This window comes from Nerophis lumbriciformis, linkage group LG02 (genome assembly GCF_033978685.3).
Source record: "Nerophis lumbriciformis linkage group LG02, RoL_Nlum_v2.1, whole genome shotgun sequence".
NCBI classification, from domain to species: Eukaryota; Metazoa; Chordata; class Actinopteri; order Syngnathiformes; family Syngnathidae; genus Nerophis; species Nerophis lumbriciformis.
Window position 1 is genome coordinate 75,067,501 of NC_084549.2, and position 18,188 is coordinate 75,085,688.

General features: G+C 46.2%; 1 protein-coding gene across 4 annotated transcripts in view; it reads left to right on the forward strand.

The window, feature by feature from the left end:
- The window catches only part of phactr2 (phosphatase and actin regulator 2), a 74,004-nt gene extending 60,226 nt beyond the window's left edge, over window positions 1–13,778 (forward strand). For 3 of the 4 annotated variants that reach the window (XM_061968709.1, XM_061968700.1, XM_061968691.1), the window contains exons 11-12: window positions 446–583; window positions 693–826. In XM_061968709.1, coding sequence (XP_061824693.1) covers window positions 446–583; window positions 693–797 — 243 coding nt within the window. In that variant the 3' untranslated portion in view covers window positions 798–826. Of the gene's footprint in view, window positions 1–445; window positions 584–692; window positions 827–8,189; window positions 8,267–9,934 lie in introns of those variants that run through there. The other variant, XM_061968683.1, reaches the window with a different exon arrangement.
- The last annotated feature ends 4,410 nt before the right edge of the window (window positions 13,779–18,188 follow it).

Here is an 18,188-nt window from a genome sequence, read left to right on the forward strand (position 1 = left end):
GAGTGAGCACCAAACTAAGCTAGTAAATACAGAATTCATGTCTCACACCTTCATGCTCTTGGCCTACTACGTGTCATCAAGTTGTACTTAGATGAAGCTATCAATGCTTATTTGATTTTATACATCCAAAACCAGTTAAAGAAAATTGTAGAAAGAAAGAATGGCTTCCAAAATCTGGATATACGTGTGTTAGCGATACAACTCTCCTAATGTGCCTCAGATTCAGATTAAGCATGATATTTTACCATGGGCTCTGATTGTGTTTTGATCATTGACACACATCAAAGATGAAAATGTGATCAAATGTGATTCAAGTAATACTGTCTACGATGCTTGAAGATATAGCAAGCAAGTGGATTTACACTTAAATCGCTGCCAAACTGAATCAGATCAGGATTAAACGGTGTGAAGTGTGAGATGTTTGAACTGGATGGTGTGTTTGCAGCTGAGCGTGCGACCCACGGTGGCAGAGCTCATTGCTAGAAGAATCCTGCGCTTCAACGAGTACGTGGAGGTGACAGACGCCAAGGACTACGACCGGCGAGCAGACAAGCCCTGGACACGCCTCACACCTGCTGACAAGGTGTGTATGTGTGTTGAAGCTCCTCCCACGTTGCAAGTGTGAAGCAGAAGGCAAGCATGTGCACTAACCTGATTCTCTTGGAAGCACACCATGTTTATATCTAATCCAGATCCAGCTGGGGGATTTCCTTCCACGCAGCAGGCCTGTCCTCTGCTGGCCAACGTGGTTACTACACTTTGACACCACCTGCCAAATATGCAGCTTTAGTTACTGAGAAATATGAGCAAACCTTTTTTATTCAAGTCAACACATGTAGTGTCATTATTGTACTAACAACATAAACAATTATGTTGTTAGTACAGCACGCTCATGTCCTGCTACTCAACAACTGGCAACATTTCTATTTCAACTTAGGGAAATGTTCTGCAAAGTGGGTGGAAAGAGGAAAAATAGATATAAAATATTACAAGAAGTATACTGTAGATCTGCAAAGTATTCACAGCGCTTCACTTTCCCCCACATTTTGTTATGTGACAGCTTTATTCCAAAATGGAATACATTCATCTTTGTCTTCAAAATTCTACACACAATAACACATAATGACATTATTTTTTTCATTTGCAAATGTATTGAAAATAATAATGCAAAAATCACAAGTTTTGCTGCAGATTCCTAACCTCGTGTCGTATAGAAGATCTTTGACTAGCATGATGTTCTTAAACAGCAGAGACCTCCTGTCGTATGAAGGATCTTTGACCAGCGTTTTGCTGTCCTGTAGGAGATCTGTGGCTGGAAAATGTTTCTGCACATTATTACCATTTTTCATCATTTAAAAAAAAGCACTGTCCTCCTGTTATATAGAGGATCTTTGACTGGCTGTTTTGCAGTACAAAAACAGCGCAGTGCTCTTCTCATTTGGAGGTCCTTTGGCGAGAAGACGGTACATTCAGAAAGTATTGAAGTGAAGTGAATTATATTTATATAGCGCTTTTCTCTAGTGACTCAAAGCGCTTTACATAGTGACACCCAATATGTAAGTTCCATTTAAAGCAGTGTGGGTGGCACTGGGAGCAGGTGGGTAAAGTGTCTTGCCCAAGGACACAACGGCACTGACTAGGATGGCGGAAGCGGGAATCGAACCTGGAAGCCTCAAGTTGCTGGCACGGCCACTCTACCAACCGAGCTATGCTGTATTCACAGCGCTTCACTTGTTTTGTTATGTGACAGCCTTATTCTAAAATGAAGTACACTCAATTTTGTCCTCAAAATTGTCCCCATAATGACAATGTGAAGGTTTTTTTTTTTTTTTAAATGTTGCATAAAAAGTAAGAAATGACATGTTGATAAATATTGACAGACTTTGTTCAACACTTAGTTGATGCATCTTTGGCAGAAATTACACCTCAAGTCTTTTTGTACACCATGCCACAAAGTTGGCACACCTATCTTTGGGCACTTGCAACCATTCCTCTTTGCAGCACCTCTCAAGCTCCATCAGGTTGCATGAGAAGTGTTGGTTTTCATCCAGGATGTCTCTGTACATTGCTGCATTCATCTTTCCCTCTATCCTGACTAGTATTCCAATCTCCCACCCCCACACCATGATGCTGCCACCAGCATGCTTCGCTGTAGGGATGGTATTGGTGGTGATGAGCGGTGCCTGGTTTCCTCCAAACATTCAAGACTTCAATCGTTGTCTCATCAGACCAGAGGATTTAGTTCCTCATGGTCTGAGAGTCTTTCAGGTGCATTTGGACTAAGAAATGGCTTCCGTCTGGTCACTCTACCATACTGGCCTGATTGGTGGATTGTCCTTCTGGGAGGTTCTCCTCTCTCCACAGAGTGACCATGGTCTTGGTCACCTCCCTGACTAGACTAAGATGAATGTACAGAGACATCCTGGATAAAAACTACATGGGAGACTAGTCAGGATAGAGGGAAAGATGAATGCAGCAATGTACAGAGACATCCTGAAAGAAAACTACATGGGAGACTAGTCAGGATAGAGGGAAAGATGAATGCAGCAATGTACAGAGACATCCTGAAAGAAAACTACATGGGAGACTAGTCAGGATAGAGGGAAAAAATGAATGCAGCAATGTACAGAGACATCCTGGATGAAAACTACATGGGAGACTAGTCAGGATAGAGGGAAAGATGAATGCAGCAATGTACAGAGACATCCTGGATGAAAACCAACACTTTGGACAAAGATAGGTGTGCCAAGTTTGTGGCAGGGTGTTCAAAAAGACTTGAGGTGTGATTGCTGCCAAAGGTGCATCAATTAAGGATTGAGCAAAGGCTGTCAAAATGTATCTGATTTTTTTTTTTCTTTATCTTTAATACATTTGCAAAATCAAAAAAGAAACTTTTGTCATGGCCCAGATGGGGTATTGTGTGTAGAATTTTCAGGAGCAAAATGATTGTGTTGCATTTTAGAATAAAGCAGTGACATAACAAGATGTGGCACAAGAAGAGTGCTGTGAAAACTTACCAGATGCTGAAATACTTCATGTTTATTATTTATTTACAGATGTAGAGATCATTTTGTATGACATTATTATTTCTTTTGTTAATATGAGAGTGTGTTCTGCAAACAGCTAGAAGCTCACAGCTCATGGGCAGGATGTCATTCCATCATTAGACCAGGGCCATCATCAGACCAGGTCCATCATCAGACCAGGTCCATCAGACCAGGGCCATCATCAGACCAGGTCCATCATCAGACCAGGTCCATCATCAGACCAGGTCCATCATCAGACCAGGGCCATCATTAGACCAGGTCCATCATCAGACCAGGTCCATCATTAAACCAGGTCCATCATCAGACCAGGTCCATCATCAGACCAGGGCCATCATTAGACCAGGGCCATCATTAGACCAGGTCCATCAGACCAGGTCCATCATCAGACCAGGGCCATCATCAGACCAGGGCCATCATTAGACCAGGTCCATTATTTGACCAGGTCCATCAGACCAGGTCCATCATTAGACCAGGTCCATTATCAGACCAGGTCCATCAGATCAGGTCCATCATTAGACCAGGTCCATCAGACCAGGTCCATCATCAGACCAGGTCCATCATTAGACCATGTCCATTATCAGACCAGGTCCATCAGATCAGGTCCATCATTAGACCAGGTCCATCAGACCAGGTCCATCATCAGACCAGGTCCATCATTAGACCATGTCCATCATCAGACCAGGTCCATCAGACCAGGTCCATCATTAGACCAGGTCCATCATCAGACCAGGTCCATCATTAGACCAGGTCCATCAGACCAGGTCCATCATTAGACCAGGTCCATCATCAGACCAGGTCCATCATTAGACCAGGTCCATCATCAGACCAGGTCCATCATCTGACCAGGTCCATCATCAGACAAGGTCCATCATCAGACCAGGTCCATCAGACCAGGTCCATCATTAGACCAGGTCCATCATCAGACCAGGTCCATCATTAGACCAGGTCCATCATCTGACCAGATCCATCATCAGACCAGGTCCATCATTAGACCAGGTCCATCATCAGACAAGGTCCATCATCAGACCAGGTCCATCAGACCAGGTCCATCATTAGACCAGGTCCATCATCAGACCAGGTCCATCATTAGACCAGGTCCATCATCTGACCAGATCCATCATCAGACCAGGTCCATCATTAGACCAGGTCCATCATTAGACCAGGTCCATCATCAGACAAGGTCCATCATCAGACCAGGTCCATCATCAGACCAGGTCCATCATCAGACCAGGTCCATCATTAGACCAGGTCCATCATCAGACCAGGTCCATCATCAGACCAGGTCCATCATTAGACCAGGTCCATCATCAGACCAGGTCCATCATCAGACCAGGTCCATCATTAAACCAGGTCCATCATCAGACCAGGTCCATCATTAGACCAGGTCCATCATCAGACCAGGTCCATCAGACCAGGTCCATCATCAGACCAGGTCCATCAGACCAGGTCCATCAAACCAGGTCCATCATCAGACCAAGGCCATCATTAGACCAGGTCCATCAGACCAGGTCCATCATCAGACCAGGTCCATCATCAGACCAGGTCCATCATTAGACCAGGTCCATCATCAGACCAGGTCCATCATCAGACCAGGTCCATCATTAGACCAGGTCCATCATCAGACCAGGTCCATCATCAGACCAGGTCCATCATCAGATCAGGTCCATCATCAGACCAGGTCCATCATTAGACCAGGTCCATCATCAGACCAGGTCCATCAGACCAGGTCCATCATCAGACCAGGTCCATCAGACCAGGTCCATCATCAGACCAGGTCCATCATCAGACCAGGTCCATCATCAGACCAGGGCCATCATTAGACCAGGTCCATCATCAGACCAGGTCCATCAGACCAGGGCCATCATTAGACCAGGTCCATCATCAGACCAGGTCCATCATTAGACCAGGTCCATCATTAGACCAGGTCCATCATCAGACCAGGTCCATCATTAGACCAGGTCCATCATCAGACCAGGTCCATCATTACACCAGGTCCATCATCTGACCAGGTCCATCATCAGACCAGGTCCATCATTAGACCAGGTCCATCATCAGACCAGGTCCATCATTAGACCAGGTCCATCATCTGACCAGGTCCATCATCAGACCAGGTCCATCATCAGACCAGGTCCATCAGACCAGGTCCATCAAACCAGGTCCATCATCAGACCAAGGCCATCATTAGACCAGGTCCATCAGACCAGGTCCATCATCAGACCAGGTCCATCATTAAACCAGGTCCATCATCAGACCAGGTCCATCATCAGACCAGGTCCATCATTAGACCAGGTCCATCATCAGACCAGGTCCATCATCAGACCAGGTCCATCATCAGATCAGGTCCATCATCAGACCAGGTCCATCATTAGACCAGGTCCATCATCAGACCAGGTCCATCATCAGACCAGGTCCATCATCAGACCAGGTCCATCATCAGACCAGGTCCATCAGACCAGGGCCATCATCAGACCAGGTCCATCATCAGACCAGGTCCATCATCAGACCAGGTCCATCATCAGACCAGGGCCATCATTAGACCAGGTCCATCATCAGACCAGGTCCATCATTAAACCAGGTCCATCATCAGACCAGGTCCATCATCAGACCAGGGCCATCATTAGACCAGGGCCATCATTAGACCAGGTCCATCAGACCAGGTCCATCATCAGACCAGGGCCATCATCAGACCAGGGCCATCATTAGACCAGGTCCATTATTTGACCAGGTCCATCAGACCAGGTCCATCATTAGACCAGGTCCATTATCAGACCAGGTCCATCAGATCAGGTCCATCATTAGACCAGGTCCATCAGACCAGGTCCATCATCAGACCAGGTCCATCATTAGACCATGTCCATTATCAGACCAGGTCCATCAGATCAGGTCCATCATTAGACCAGGTCCATCAGACCAGGTCCATCATCAGACCAGGTCCATCATTAGACCATGTCCATCATCAGACCAGGTCCATCAGACCAGGTCCATCATTAGACCAGGTCCATCATCAGACCAGGTCCATCATTAGACCAGGTCCATCAGACCAGGTCCATCATTAGACCAGGTCCATCATCAGACCAGGTCCATCATTAGACCAGGTCCATCATCAGACCAGGTCCATCATCTGACCAGGTCCATCATCAGACAAGGTCCATCATCAGACCAGGTCCATCAGACCAGGTCCATCATTAGACCAGGTCCATCATCAGACCAGGTCCATCATTAGACCAGGTCCATCATCTGACCAGATCCATCATCAGACCAGGTCCATCATTAGACCAGGTCCATCATCAGACAAGGTCCATCATCAGACCAGGTCCATCAGACCAGGTCCATCATTAGACCAGGTCCATCATCAGACCAGGTCCATCATTAGACCAGGTCCATCATCTGACCAGATCCATCATCAGACCAGGTCCATCATTAGACCAGGTCCATCATTAGACCAGGTCCATCATCAGACAAGGTCCATCATCAGACCAGGTCCATCATCAGACCAGGTCCATCATCAGACCAGGTCCATCATTAGACCAGGTCCATCATCAGACCAGGTCCATCATCAGACCAGGTCCATCATTAGACCAGGTCCATCATCAGACCAGGTCCATCATCAGACCAGGTCCATCATTAAACCAGGTCCATCATCAGACCAGGTCCATCATTAGACCAGGTCCATCATCAGACCAGGTCCATCAGACCAGGTCCATCATCAGACCAGGTCCATCAGACCAGGTCCATCAAACCAGGTCCATCATCAGACCAAGGCCATCATTAGACCAGGTCCATCAGACCAGGTCCATCATCAGACCAGGTCCATCATCAGACCAGGTCCATCATTAGACCAGGTCCATCATCAGACCAGGTCCATCATCAGACCAGGTCCATCATTAGACCAGGTCCATCATCAGACCAGGTCCATCATCAGACCAGGTCCATCATCAGATCAGGTCCATCATCAGACCAGGTCCATCATTAGACCAGGTCCATCATCAGACCAGGTCCATCAGACCAGGTCCATCATCAGACCAGGTCCATCAGACCAGGTCCATCATCAGACCAGGTCCATCATCAGACCAGGTCCATCATCAGACCAGGGCCATCATTAGACCAGGTCCATCATCAGACCAGGTCCATCAGACCAGGGCCATCATTAGACCAGGTCCATCATCAGACCAGGTCCATCATTAGACCAGGTCCATCATTAGACCAGGTCCATCATCAGACCAGGTCCATCATTAGACCAGGTCCATCATCAGACCAGGTCCATCATTACACCAGGTCCATCATCTGACCAGGTCCATCATCAGACCAGGTCCATCATTAGACCAGGTCCATCATCAGACCAGGTCCATCATTAGACCAGGTCCATCATCTGACCAGGTCCATCATCAGACCAGGTCCATCATCAGACCAGGTCCATCAGACCAGGTCCATCAAACCAGGTCCATCATCAGACCAAGGCCATCATTAGACCAGGTCCATCAGACCAGGTCCATCATCAGACCAGGTCCATCATTAAACCAGGTCCATCATCAGACCAGGTCCATCATCAGACCAGGTCCATCATTAGACCAGGTCCATCATCAGACCAGGTCCATCATCAGACCAGGTCCATCATCAGATCAGGTCCATCATCAGACCAGGTCCATCATTAGACCAGGTCCATCATCAGACCAGGTCCATCAGACCAGGTCCATCATCAGACCAGGTCCATCATCAGACCAGGTCCATCATCAGACCAGGGCCATCATTAGACCTGGTCCATCATCAGACCAGGTCCATCAGACCAGGGCCATCATTAGACCAGGTCCATCATCAGACCAGGTCCATCATTAGACCAGGTCCATCATCAGACCAGGTCCATCATCAGACCAGGTCCATCATTAGACCAGGTCCATCATTAGACCAGGGCCATCATCAGACCAGGCCCATCATCAGACCAGGTCCATCATTAGACCAGGTCCATCATCAGACCAGGTCCATCATCAGACCAGGTCCATCATCAGACCAGGTCCATCATCAAACCAGGTCCATCATCACAGAGCACAGGGCCAGTGCAGGAGAGACCAGACAAGTGTTGTAGTGGAGGTTGTGTGAAGGAGGACAAGTTTGACTCCTAATTCTTGTTCATGTGTTTGTGGTCAGGCTGCCATCCGCAAGGAACTCAACGAGTTCAAGAGCAGAGAGATGGCAGTTCATGAAGATAGTAAACACTTCACCAGGTATTCTAGTACTTCACCTGGAAATATCTTCTTCTATACATCTAGTACACACTAAATACTACAACTAAGACTCTACCACATACATCTAGTACACACTCTACACTAAATACTACAACTAAGACTACTACATACATCTAGTACACACTCTACACTAAATACAACAGCAGTGAAGTTGTCAGGTTGTGTAAATGGTCAATAAAAAGAGAATACAACAAATCCTTTTCAACTTATATTCAATTGAATAGACTGCAAAGACAAGATCTTTCATGTTCACACTGACAAACTTTGCTATTTTTTGCAAATAATCATGAACTTAGAATTGAATGGCAGCAACACATTGCAAAAAAGACATTTTTACCAGTGTGTTACATGGCCTTTCCTTTTAACAACACTCAGTAAAGGTTTGGGAACTGAGGAGACACATTTTTGAAGTGGAATTCTTTCCCATTCTTGCTTGATGTACAGCTTAAGTTGTTCAACAGTCTCCCTTCTCATATTTTAGCCTTCACACATTTTCAATGTCTGGACTACAGGCAGGCCAGTCTAGTACCCGCAGTCTTTTACTATGAAGCCACATGGCTTGGCATTGTCTTGCTGAAATAATCAGGGGCGTCCATGATAACAACATATGTTGCTCCAAAAGCTGTATGTACCTTTCAGCATTAATGGTGCCTTCACAGATGTGTAAGTTACCCATGTCTTGGGCACTAATACACCCCCATACCATCACACATGCTGCCTTTTACACTTTCACCCTACAACAGTCCCCATGCTTCTTTTACTCTTTGGTCCGGAGGACACGACCTCCGGTTTCCCCCCAAAAATGTGAAATGTGGACTCGTCAGACCACAGAACACTTTTCCACTTTGCATCAGTCCATCTTAGATGAGCTCGGGCCCAGCGAAGTGTTTCTGGGTGTTGTTGATAAATGGCTTTGGCTTTGCATAGTAGAGTTTAAACTTGCACTTACAGATGTAGTGACCAACTGTAGTTACTGACAGTGGTTTCCTGAAGTGTTCCTGAGCCCATGTGGTGATATCCTTTACACACTGATGTGGCTTTTTGATGCAGTAGCGCCTGAGAGAACCAAGGTGTGTAATATCATTGCTTACGTGCAGTGATTTCTTCACATTCTCTCAACCTTTTGATGATATTACGGAGCGTAGATGGTGAAATCCCTAAATTCCTTGGTTGAGAAATGTTGTTCTTAAACAATTTGCTCAGGCATTTGTTGACAAAGTGGTGACCCTCGCCCCGTCCTTGTTTGTGAATGACTGAGCATTTCATGGAAGCTGCTTTTAAATACCCAATCATGGCACCCACCTGTTCCCAATTAGCCTGTTCACCTGTGGGATGTTCCAAATAAGTCTTTGATGAGCATTCCTCAACTTTCTCACTCTTTTTTGCCACTTGTGCCAGCTTTTTTGAAACATGTTGCAGGCATCAAATTCCAAATGAGCTAATATTTGCAAACAATAAGAAAGTTTGTCAGTGTGAACATGAAATATCTTGTCTTTGCAGTCTATTCAATTGAATATAAGTTGAAAAGGATTTGTTGTATTCTCTTTTTATTTACTATTTACACAACCTGACAACTTCACTGCTGTTGTGTAAAATGTAAATATAAACAACATATGAGTAGTAGAAACATTTTGAATGTCTTTTCAGATTCCACCGGCCTTAATGTCAGCATGGAAACCTCCACCAAGTCCACAGCACCACCTAACAAAGCCAGGTTTGTCCAACCTGTGGAAGTGTTGCACACCTTGTACCCGCTCGCTGCTCACTGCTCACTAGCAGTCCTCTTATTTATTGTTGGAGAACATCTTTCTTCTCCCTGCTACAACCAAGCACTCTTCCAGCTGGCTCAAGAGTACTAAAGACATTCTTGTGAGCTGCTGTCAAAGGAGTCAGGCCTTGTCCACAAGGGGGCGCTACATCATGTTGTATTAGCACCAAGTCATTGTCCACAAGGGGGCGCTACATCATGTTGTATTAGCACCAAGTCATTGTCCACAAGGGGGCGCTACATCATGTTGTATTAGCACCGAGTCCTTGTCCACAGGGGGGCGCTACATCATGTTGTATTAGCACCAAGTCATTGTCCACAAGGCGGCGCTACATCATGTTGTATTAGCACCAAGTCATTGTCCACAAGGGGGCGCTACATCATGTTGTATTAGCACCAAGTCATTGTCCACAAGGGGGCGCTACATCATGTTGTATTAGCACCAAGTCATTGTCCACAAGGGGGCGCTACATCATGTTGTATTAGCACCAAGTCCTTGTCCACAAGGGGGCGCTACATCATGTTGTATTAGCACCAAGTCATTGTCCACAAGGGGGGCGCTACATCATGTTGTATTAGCACCAAGTCATTGTCCACAAGGGGGCGCTACATCATGTTGTATTAGCACCAAGTCATTGTCCACAAGGGGGCGCTACATCATGTTGTATTAGCACCAAGTCCTTGTCCACAAGGGGGCGCTACATCATGTTGTATTAGCACCAAGTCATTGTCCACAAGGGGGCGCTACATCATGTTGTATTAGCACCAAGTCCTTGTCCACAAGGGGGCGCTACATCATGTTGTATTAGCACCAAGTCATTGTCCACAAGGGGGCGCTACATCATGTTGTATTAGCACCAAGTCATTGTCCACAAGGGGGCGCTACATCATGTTGTATTAGCACCAAGTCAACCCTGGAACTGACGGAAGGATTTTAAACTTTTAAATGTTGCATTCAGTCTTTTTAGCTTGTGCCAAAAAGCAAACAATATTTATATTTCTTCTTTTTGCTCATCTTTCCCAACACCCGTCTCCACAAAGCCACTTGGGATGCTTTTATGGCATTTAAGTATAAAATGTTGAGGCCTTTAGCGCGCGCTAGCTAGGTTGTGCTAAAACATTGTTACAAAGCTGAATTGTGTCCTCACAATGCTGCTCCTACCCTAAATGCTGCTTTTTGTCTCATTCCTCAAACTGAAAGTAGATGATATTGAAGTGGCAAATGTTAGCATTTTGCTAGCTACGTAAAAACAACCCTCATTTCCAAGTCTGCACTTTGTATTTATTCAAATAATTCTTGCTAAGAGCGTAGTGTGATTGACAAGATACAACAACAACACCACAAAGTGATTCTTCTAAAGATCTTTTCTTCAATATTTGTTTTAGGGTAAAACAGAAGTTATAAAAATGTTGAGTCATTCCTTCACTAGCATCATAGCTAGTGGACCCCGACTTAAAGAAGTGTAAAAACTTATTGGGGTGTTACCATTGAGTGGTCAATTGTAGGCAATATGTACTATACTGTGCAATCTACTAATAAAAGTCTCAATCAATCAATCATAGCTAGCTCGCTAACGTGCTTGCGCTAACTGTTAAAAAGTGGACACAATACTGCTTCCATGCTAAAACGCTGCTTTTAGTGTCATTCCTCAAAGTAAAATATGATATTAAAGTGGCAAATGTTGACATTTTGCTAGCTAACTCAAAATAACTCATTTCCAATTGTTTTGAAGTCTGCACTTTGTATTTATTAAAATGCTAAATGCTTCTTGCTAAGAGCAAAGTGTGATTGACAAGATACAACAACAACACCACAAAGTGATTCTTCTAAAGATCTTTTTCTTCAATATTTTCTTTGGGGGGGAAAACAGGAGCTATTATAAAATGTTGATGAGTCATTCCTTCACTAGCATCATAGCTAGCTCGCTAATGTGCTTGCCCTAACTGTTCAAAAGCCAAGTTAATACTGCTTCCATGCTAAAACGCTGCGTTTAGTGTCATTCCTCAAAGTAAAAGTAGATGATATTAAAGTGGCAAATGTTGACATTTTGCTAGCTAACTCAAAAGAAGCCTCATTTCCACATTTTTCCAAGTCTGCACTTTGTATTTATTAAAATGTATGAGTTGTTATTTCTTACCTGAGAAACAAAAGTTGTGTTTGTTTCTCCAACAAAAAGTAGAAGTTTGTAGTAGCGAGTGAGCACTTGGAGATTAGCTCGGGCTTTTGTTCAATCAATCTTCCAAACAACAGAATTTAAATCTGAGAACCTAATCAGCTTTTACTTCTTTTTTTTGGAGCTGCTTTTGTTTCTGAAACAAGACTTTTGGTACCACTTACAGTAAATATGAAGACCTCGGACTCGCCAAGCTGTGTTAGCTTAGCATAAAACTGGACAGATTTTTAAATGGGATGCTTGGATTATGTTTCAGATTGTTGTGTGATTAATGCGCGCTAACAAAAATATTCAAAAGCTTGCTTAGCTAGTCTCGCACTTCAGTATTCATGCTAAGCTAGGCTAGCTTGCACTTGCTAAGAGCGAAGTGTGATTGACAAGATAACTTTGCTCCAACAACAACGCCACAAAGTGATTCTTCTAAAGATCTTTTTCTTCAATATTTTCTTTGGGGGGGAAAACAGGAGCTATTATAAAATGTTGATGAGTCATTCCTTCACTAGCATCATAGCTAGCTCGCTAATGTGCTTGCCCTAACTGTTAAAAAGTCAAGTTAATACTGCTTCCATGCTAAAACGCTGCGTTTAGTGTCATTCCTCAAACTTAAACGCAAGTATTCCCAAAAGCATTTAGTTAGTTAGCATTCTGCTAGCTACACCTGGCTCACTTTCAAGTGCTCTAATTTCAAACCTGCACTTTGTTTTTATTCAAATTCTGTGAGTTTTTAATTTAACTGGGAAACTATTTTTGTTTTTTTCCGACAAAACTCCCAAAATAGACTTTGAAGTAGAAAGTAGACGGCTTAGAGTTAGCGCTTCTGTTGTTTAGCCTCCAAAATACTGAAGTAAAACAGCAAGCTTAATCAGAACCTTCAGTTTGGGGCCTACTTTAGTCCCTAAACACCATGTTGGGGACCACTTACATCTCATGAGCCGCTTCGCTACTTTATTTGAACACATTAAGATGCTAGCTAGCCATTCAGTCCTCATGCTAAGCTATCTTGCTCTCTGACAATCAAAGTGTGGCGCTGATTACATCTGTTTGCTACAAACCACAAAGCAAAAAAGTGTTAATTGAATATTGTTTTTTAGCCAAATGAGGAGCTATTAGCTTAACGAGGGGTAGCATTCTGACATTGTGTACTTCCTGCCTTCAAAGAGATGTTGTGTATGAACATAATGATGATAATAATTGCCTTCAAAGAGATGTTGTATATGAACATAATGATGATAATAATTGTCTTCAAAGAGATGTTGTATATGAACATAAGGATGATAATAATTGTCTTCAAAGAGATGTTGTATATGAACATAATGATGATAATAATTGCCTTCAAAGAGATGTTGTATATGAACATAAGGATGATAATAGTCAAGCTCAGGCCTAAACCCTCAAACTCTTCCAGTGTCTTGTCAAATGAAAGTAAAGTGTAATGTGTGAAGGTAAACTTGTACAGTATTTACTTCCTGACATGTATATGAAGTATTTTGTACAGAATGTGTCTGGCTGCATGTGCATTTATGCCACAATACAAACACCATGACCTAAATCTTTGACACTCTTATGTCTGCTGTCTTTATTCTGTCGCTTTCTTCACGCTGCATATTCCTTCCATTTGTTACAGCTTGTGGCGGGGCTGCTGGAGCCTATCCCAGCTACATTCGGGCGGAAGGCGGGGTCATTTTTCATGTCAAGTACAAACCCCGTTTCCATATGAGTTGGGAAATTGTGTTAGATGTAAATATAAACGGAATACAATGATCCTTTTCAAGCCACATTCAGTTGAATATGCTACAAAGACAACATATTTGATGTTCAAACTCATAAACTTTATTTTTTTTTTGCAAATAATAATTAACTTAGAATTTCATGGCTGCAACACGTGCCAAAGTAGTTGGGAAAGGGCATGTTCACCACTGTGTTACATGGCCTTTCCTTTTAACAACACTCAGTAAAGGTTTGGGAACTGAGGAGACACATTTTTGAAGCTTCTCAGGTGGAATTATTTCCCATTCATGTTCACAGATGTGCAAGACTTTGTATCAGTCCATCTTAGATGAGCTCAGGCCCAGCGAAGCCGACGGCGTTTCTGGGTGTTGTTGATAAACGGTTTTCGCCTTGCATAGGAGAGTTTTAACTTGCACTTACAGATGTAGCGACCAACTGTAGTTACTGACAGTGGGTTTCTGAAGTGTTCCTGAGCCCATGTGGTGATATCCTTTACACACTGATGTCGCTTGTTGATGCAGTACAGCCTGAGGGATGGAAGGTCACGGGCTTAGCTGCTTACGTGCAGTGATTTCTCCAGATTCTCTCAACCCTTTGATGATATTACGGAGCGTAGATGGTGAAATCCCTAAATTCCTTGCAATAGCTGCTTGAGAAAGGTTTTTCTTAAACTGTTCAACAATTTGCTCACGCACTTGTTGACAAAGTGGTGACCCTCGCCCCATCCTTGTTTGTGAATGACTGAGCATTTCATGGAATCTACTTTTATACCCAATCATGGCACCCACCTGTTCCCAATTAGCCTGCACACCTGTGGGATGTTCCAAATAAGTGTTTGATGAGCATTCCTCAACTTTATCAGTATTTATTGCCACCTTTCCCAACTTCTTTGTCACGTGTTGCTGCCATCAAATTCTAAAGTTAATGATTATTTGCAAAAAAAAAAAAAATGTTTATGAGTTTGAACATCAAATATGTTGTCTTTGTAGCATATTCAACTGAATATGGCTTGAAAAGGATTTGCAAATCATTGTATTCCGTTTATATTTACATCTAACACAATTTCCCAACTCATATGGAAACGGGGTTTGTAGATGAAGTGAACACTAGTAAGGTTGTAAATACTTTATAGAGTAGACTAACCCATGTGGTCTTAAAATATTTTCAATATGGCCTTAAAAAGCCTTCAAAGTCTTAACATTGACTGGTTGAAAGCTGTGAGACTAAGAAGGACTAAGAAGACTAAGAAGGACTAAGAAGGACCAAGAAGGACTAAGAAGAACCAAGAGAATATTTGAGGTGTTTAAGAAATTGTCAGTTGTAGTTGAGTCCATCCTTGAATGTTCCTGGAACATCTTCCCTCCTACATGACAACTACTTGTGGAACGAAAGAAGAACTACTGAGAACATCACTCTGGTCCTCTCACTCACTTCCTTCATGGTCAAAGGTCAACCTCGTTAGTTTCAGCTTTTAATGGCCATTAAAAACTCGTTAGCTGAGATTAGCGTTAGCCAAGATGTTGTCAATGCTGGAGAAATGAGCAGGAAACATCAACTCATTTCAGTGGCACTGAAGGCATTGGGGGACAGACATCGAGGGACAGCCTTTGGGGGGGACAGTCCTCATGGGACAGTCTTTGGGGGCCAGTCTTTGGGGGGGGGTCAGTCCTCGGGGGACAGACATCGAGGGACAGCCTTTGGAGGGAACAGTCCTCATGGGACAGTCTTTGGGGGACAGACATCAAGGGACAGTCTTTGAGGGACAGTCTTTGAGGGACAGTCCTCATGGAACAGTCATTGGGGGAAAGTCTTTGGGGGGGTCAGTCCTCGGGGGACAGACATCGAGGGACAGTCTTTGGGGGGGACAGTCCTCGCAAGACAGACATCGGGGGACAGTCTTTGGGGGGGGACAGTCCTCATGGGACAGTCATTGGGGGACAGTCTTTGGGGGGGACAGTCCTCGGGGGACAGACATCGAGGGACAGTCTTTGGGGGGGACAGTCCTCGCAAGACAGACATCAAGGGACAGTCTTTGGGGGGGGACAGTCCTCATGGGACAGTCATTGGGGGACAGTCCTCGGGGGACAGACATCGAGGGACAGTCTTTGGGGGGGACAGTCCTCGCAAGACAGACATCGGGGGACAGTCCTCATGGGACAGTCCTTGGGGGACAGTCTTTGGGGGGGTCAGTCCTCGGGGGACAGACATCGAGGGACAGTCTTTGGGGGGGACAGTCCTCGCAAGACAGACATCGGGGGACAGTCTTTGGGGGGGGACAGTCCTCATGGGACAGTCCTTGAGGGACAGTCTTTGGGGGGGTCAGTCCTCGGGGGACAGACATCGAGGGACAGTCTTTGGGGGGGACAGTCCTCGCAAGACAGACATCGGGGGACAGTCTTTGGGGGGGACAGTCCTCATGGGACAGTCTTTGGGGGCCAGTCCTCGGGGGACAGACATCAAGGGACAGTCTTTGAGGGACAGTCCTCATGGAACAGTCATTGGGGGAAAGTCTTTGGGGGGGTCAGTCCTCGGGGGACAGACATCGAGGGACAGTCTTTGGGGGGGACAGTCCTCGCAAGACAGACATCGGGGGACAGTCTTTGGGGGGGGACAGTCCTCATGGGACAGTCATTGGGGGACAGTCTTTGGGGGGGACAGTCCTCGGGGGACAGACATCGAGGGACAGTCTTTGGGGGGGACAGTCCTCGCAAGACAGACATCAAGGGACAGTCTTTGGGGGGGGACAGTCCTCATGGGACAGTCATTGGGGGACAGTCCTCGGGGGACAGACATCGAGGGACAGTCTTTGGGGGGGACAGTCCTCGCAAGACAGACATCGGGGGACAGTCCTCATGGGACAGTCCTTGGGGGACAGTCTTTGGGGGGGTCAGTCCTCGGGGGACAGACATCGAGGGACAGTCTTTGGGGGGGACAGTCCTCGCAAGACAGACATCGGGGGACAGTCTTTGGGGGGGGACAGTCCTCATGGGACAGTCCTTGAGGGACAGTCTTTGGGGGGGTCAGTCCTCGGGGGACAGACATCGAGGGACAGTCTTTGGGGGGGACAGTCCTCGCAAGACAGACATCGGGGGACAGTCTTTGGGGGGGACAGTCCTCATGGGACAGTCCTTGAGGGACAGTCTTTGGGGGGGTCAGTCCTCGGGGGACAGACATCGAGGGACAGTCTTTGGGGGGGACAGTCCTCGCAAGACAGACATCGAGGGACAGTCTTTGGGGGGGACAGTCCTCGCAAGACAGACATCGGGGGACAGTCTTTGGGGGGGGACAGTCCTCATGGGACAGTCATTGGGGGACAGTCTTTGGGGGGGACAGTCCTCGGGGGACAGACATCGAGGGACAGTCTTTGGGGGGGACAGTCCTCGCAAGACAGACATCAAGGGACAGTCTTTGGGGGGGGACAGTCCTCATGGGACAGTCATTGGGGGACAGTCCTCGGGGGACAGACATCGAGGGACAGTCTTTGGGGGGGACAGTCCTCGCAAGACAGACATCGGGGGACAGTCTTTGGGGGGGACAGTCCTCATGGGACAGTCCTTGGGGGACAGTCTTTGGGGGGGTCAGTCCTCGGGGGACAGACATCGAGGGACAGTCTTTGGGGGGGACAGTCCTCGCAAGACAGACATCGGGGGACAGTCTTTGGGGGGGGACAGTCCTCATGGGACAGTCCTTGAGGGACAGTCTTTGGGGGGGGTCAGTCCTCGGGGGACAGACATCGAGGGACAGTCTTTGGGGGGGACAGTCCTCGCAAGACAGACATCGGGGGCCAGTCTTTGGGGGGGGACAGTCTTTGGGGGGGGACAGTCCTCATGGGACAGTCCTTGAGGGACAGTCTTTGGGGGGGTCAGTCCTCGGGGGACAGACATCGAGGGACAGTCTTTGGGGGGGACAGTCCTCGCAAGACAGACATCGGGGGACAGTCTTTGGGGGGGGACAGTCCTCATGGGACAGTCATTGGGGGGCAGTCTTTGGGGGGGGACAGTCCTCATGGGACAGTCATTGGGGGACAGTCTTTGGGGGGGACAGTCCTCGGGGGACAGACATCGAGGGACAGTCTTTGGGGGGGACAGTCCTCGCAAGACAGACATCAAGGGACAGTCTTTGGGGGGGGACAGTCCTCATGGGACAGTCATTGGGGGACAGTCTTTGGGGGGACAGTCCTCGGGGGACAGACATCGAGGGACAGTCTTTGGGGGGGACAGTCCTCGCAAGA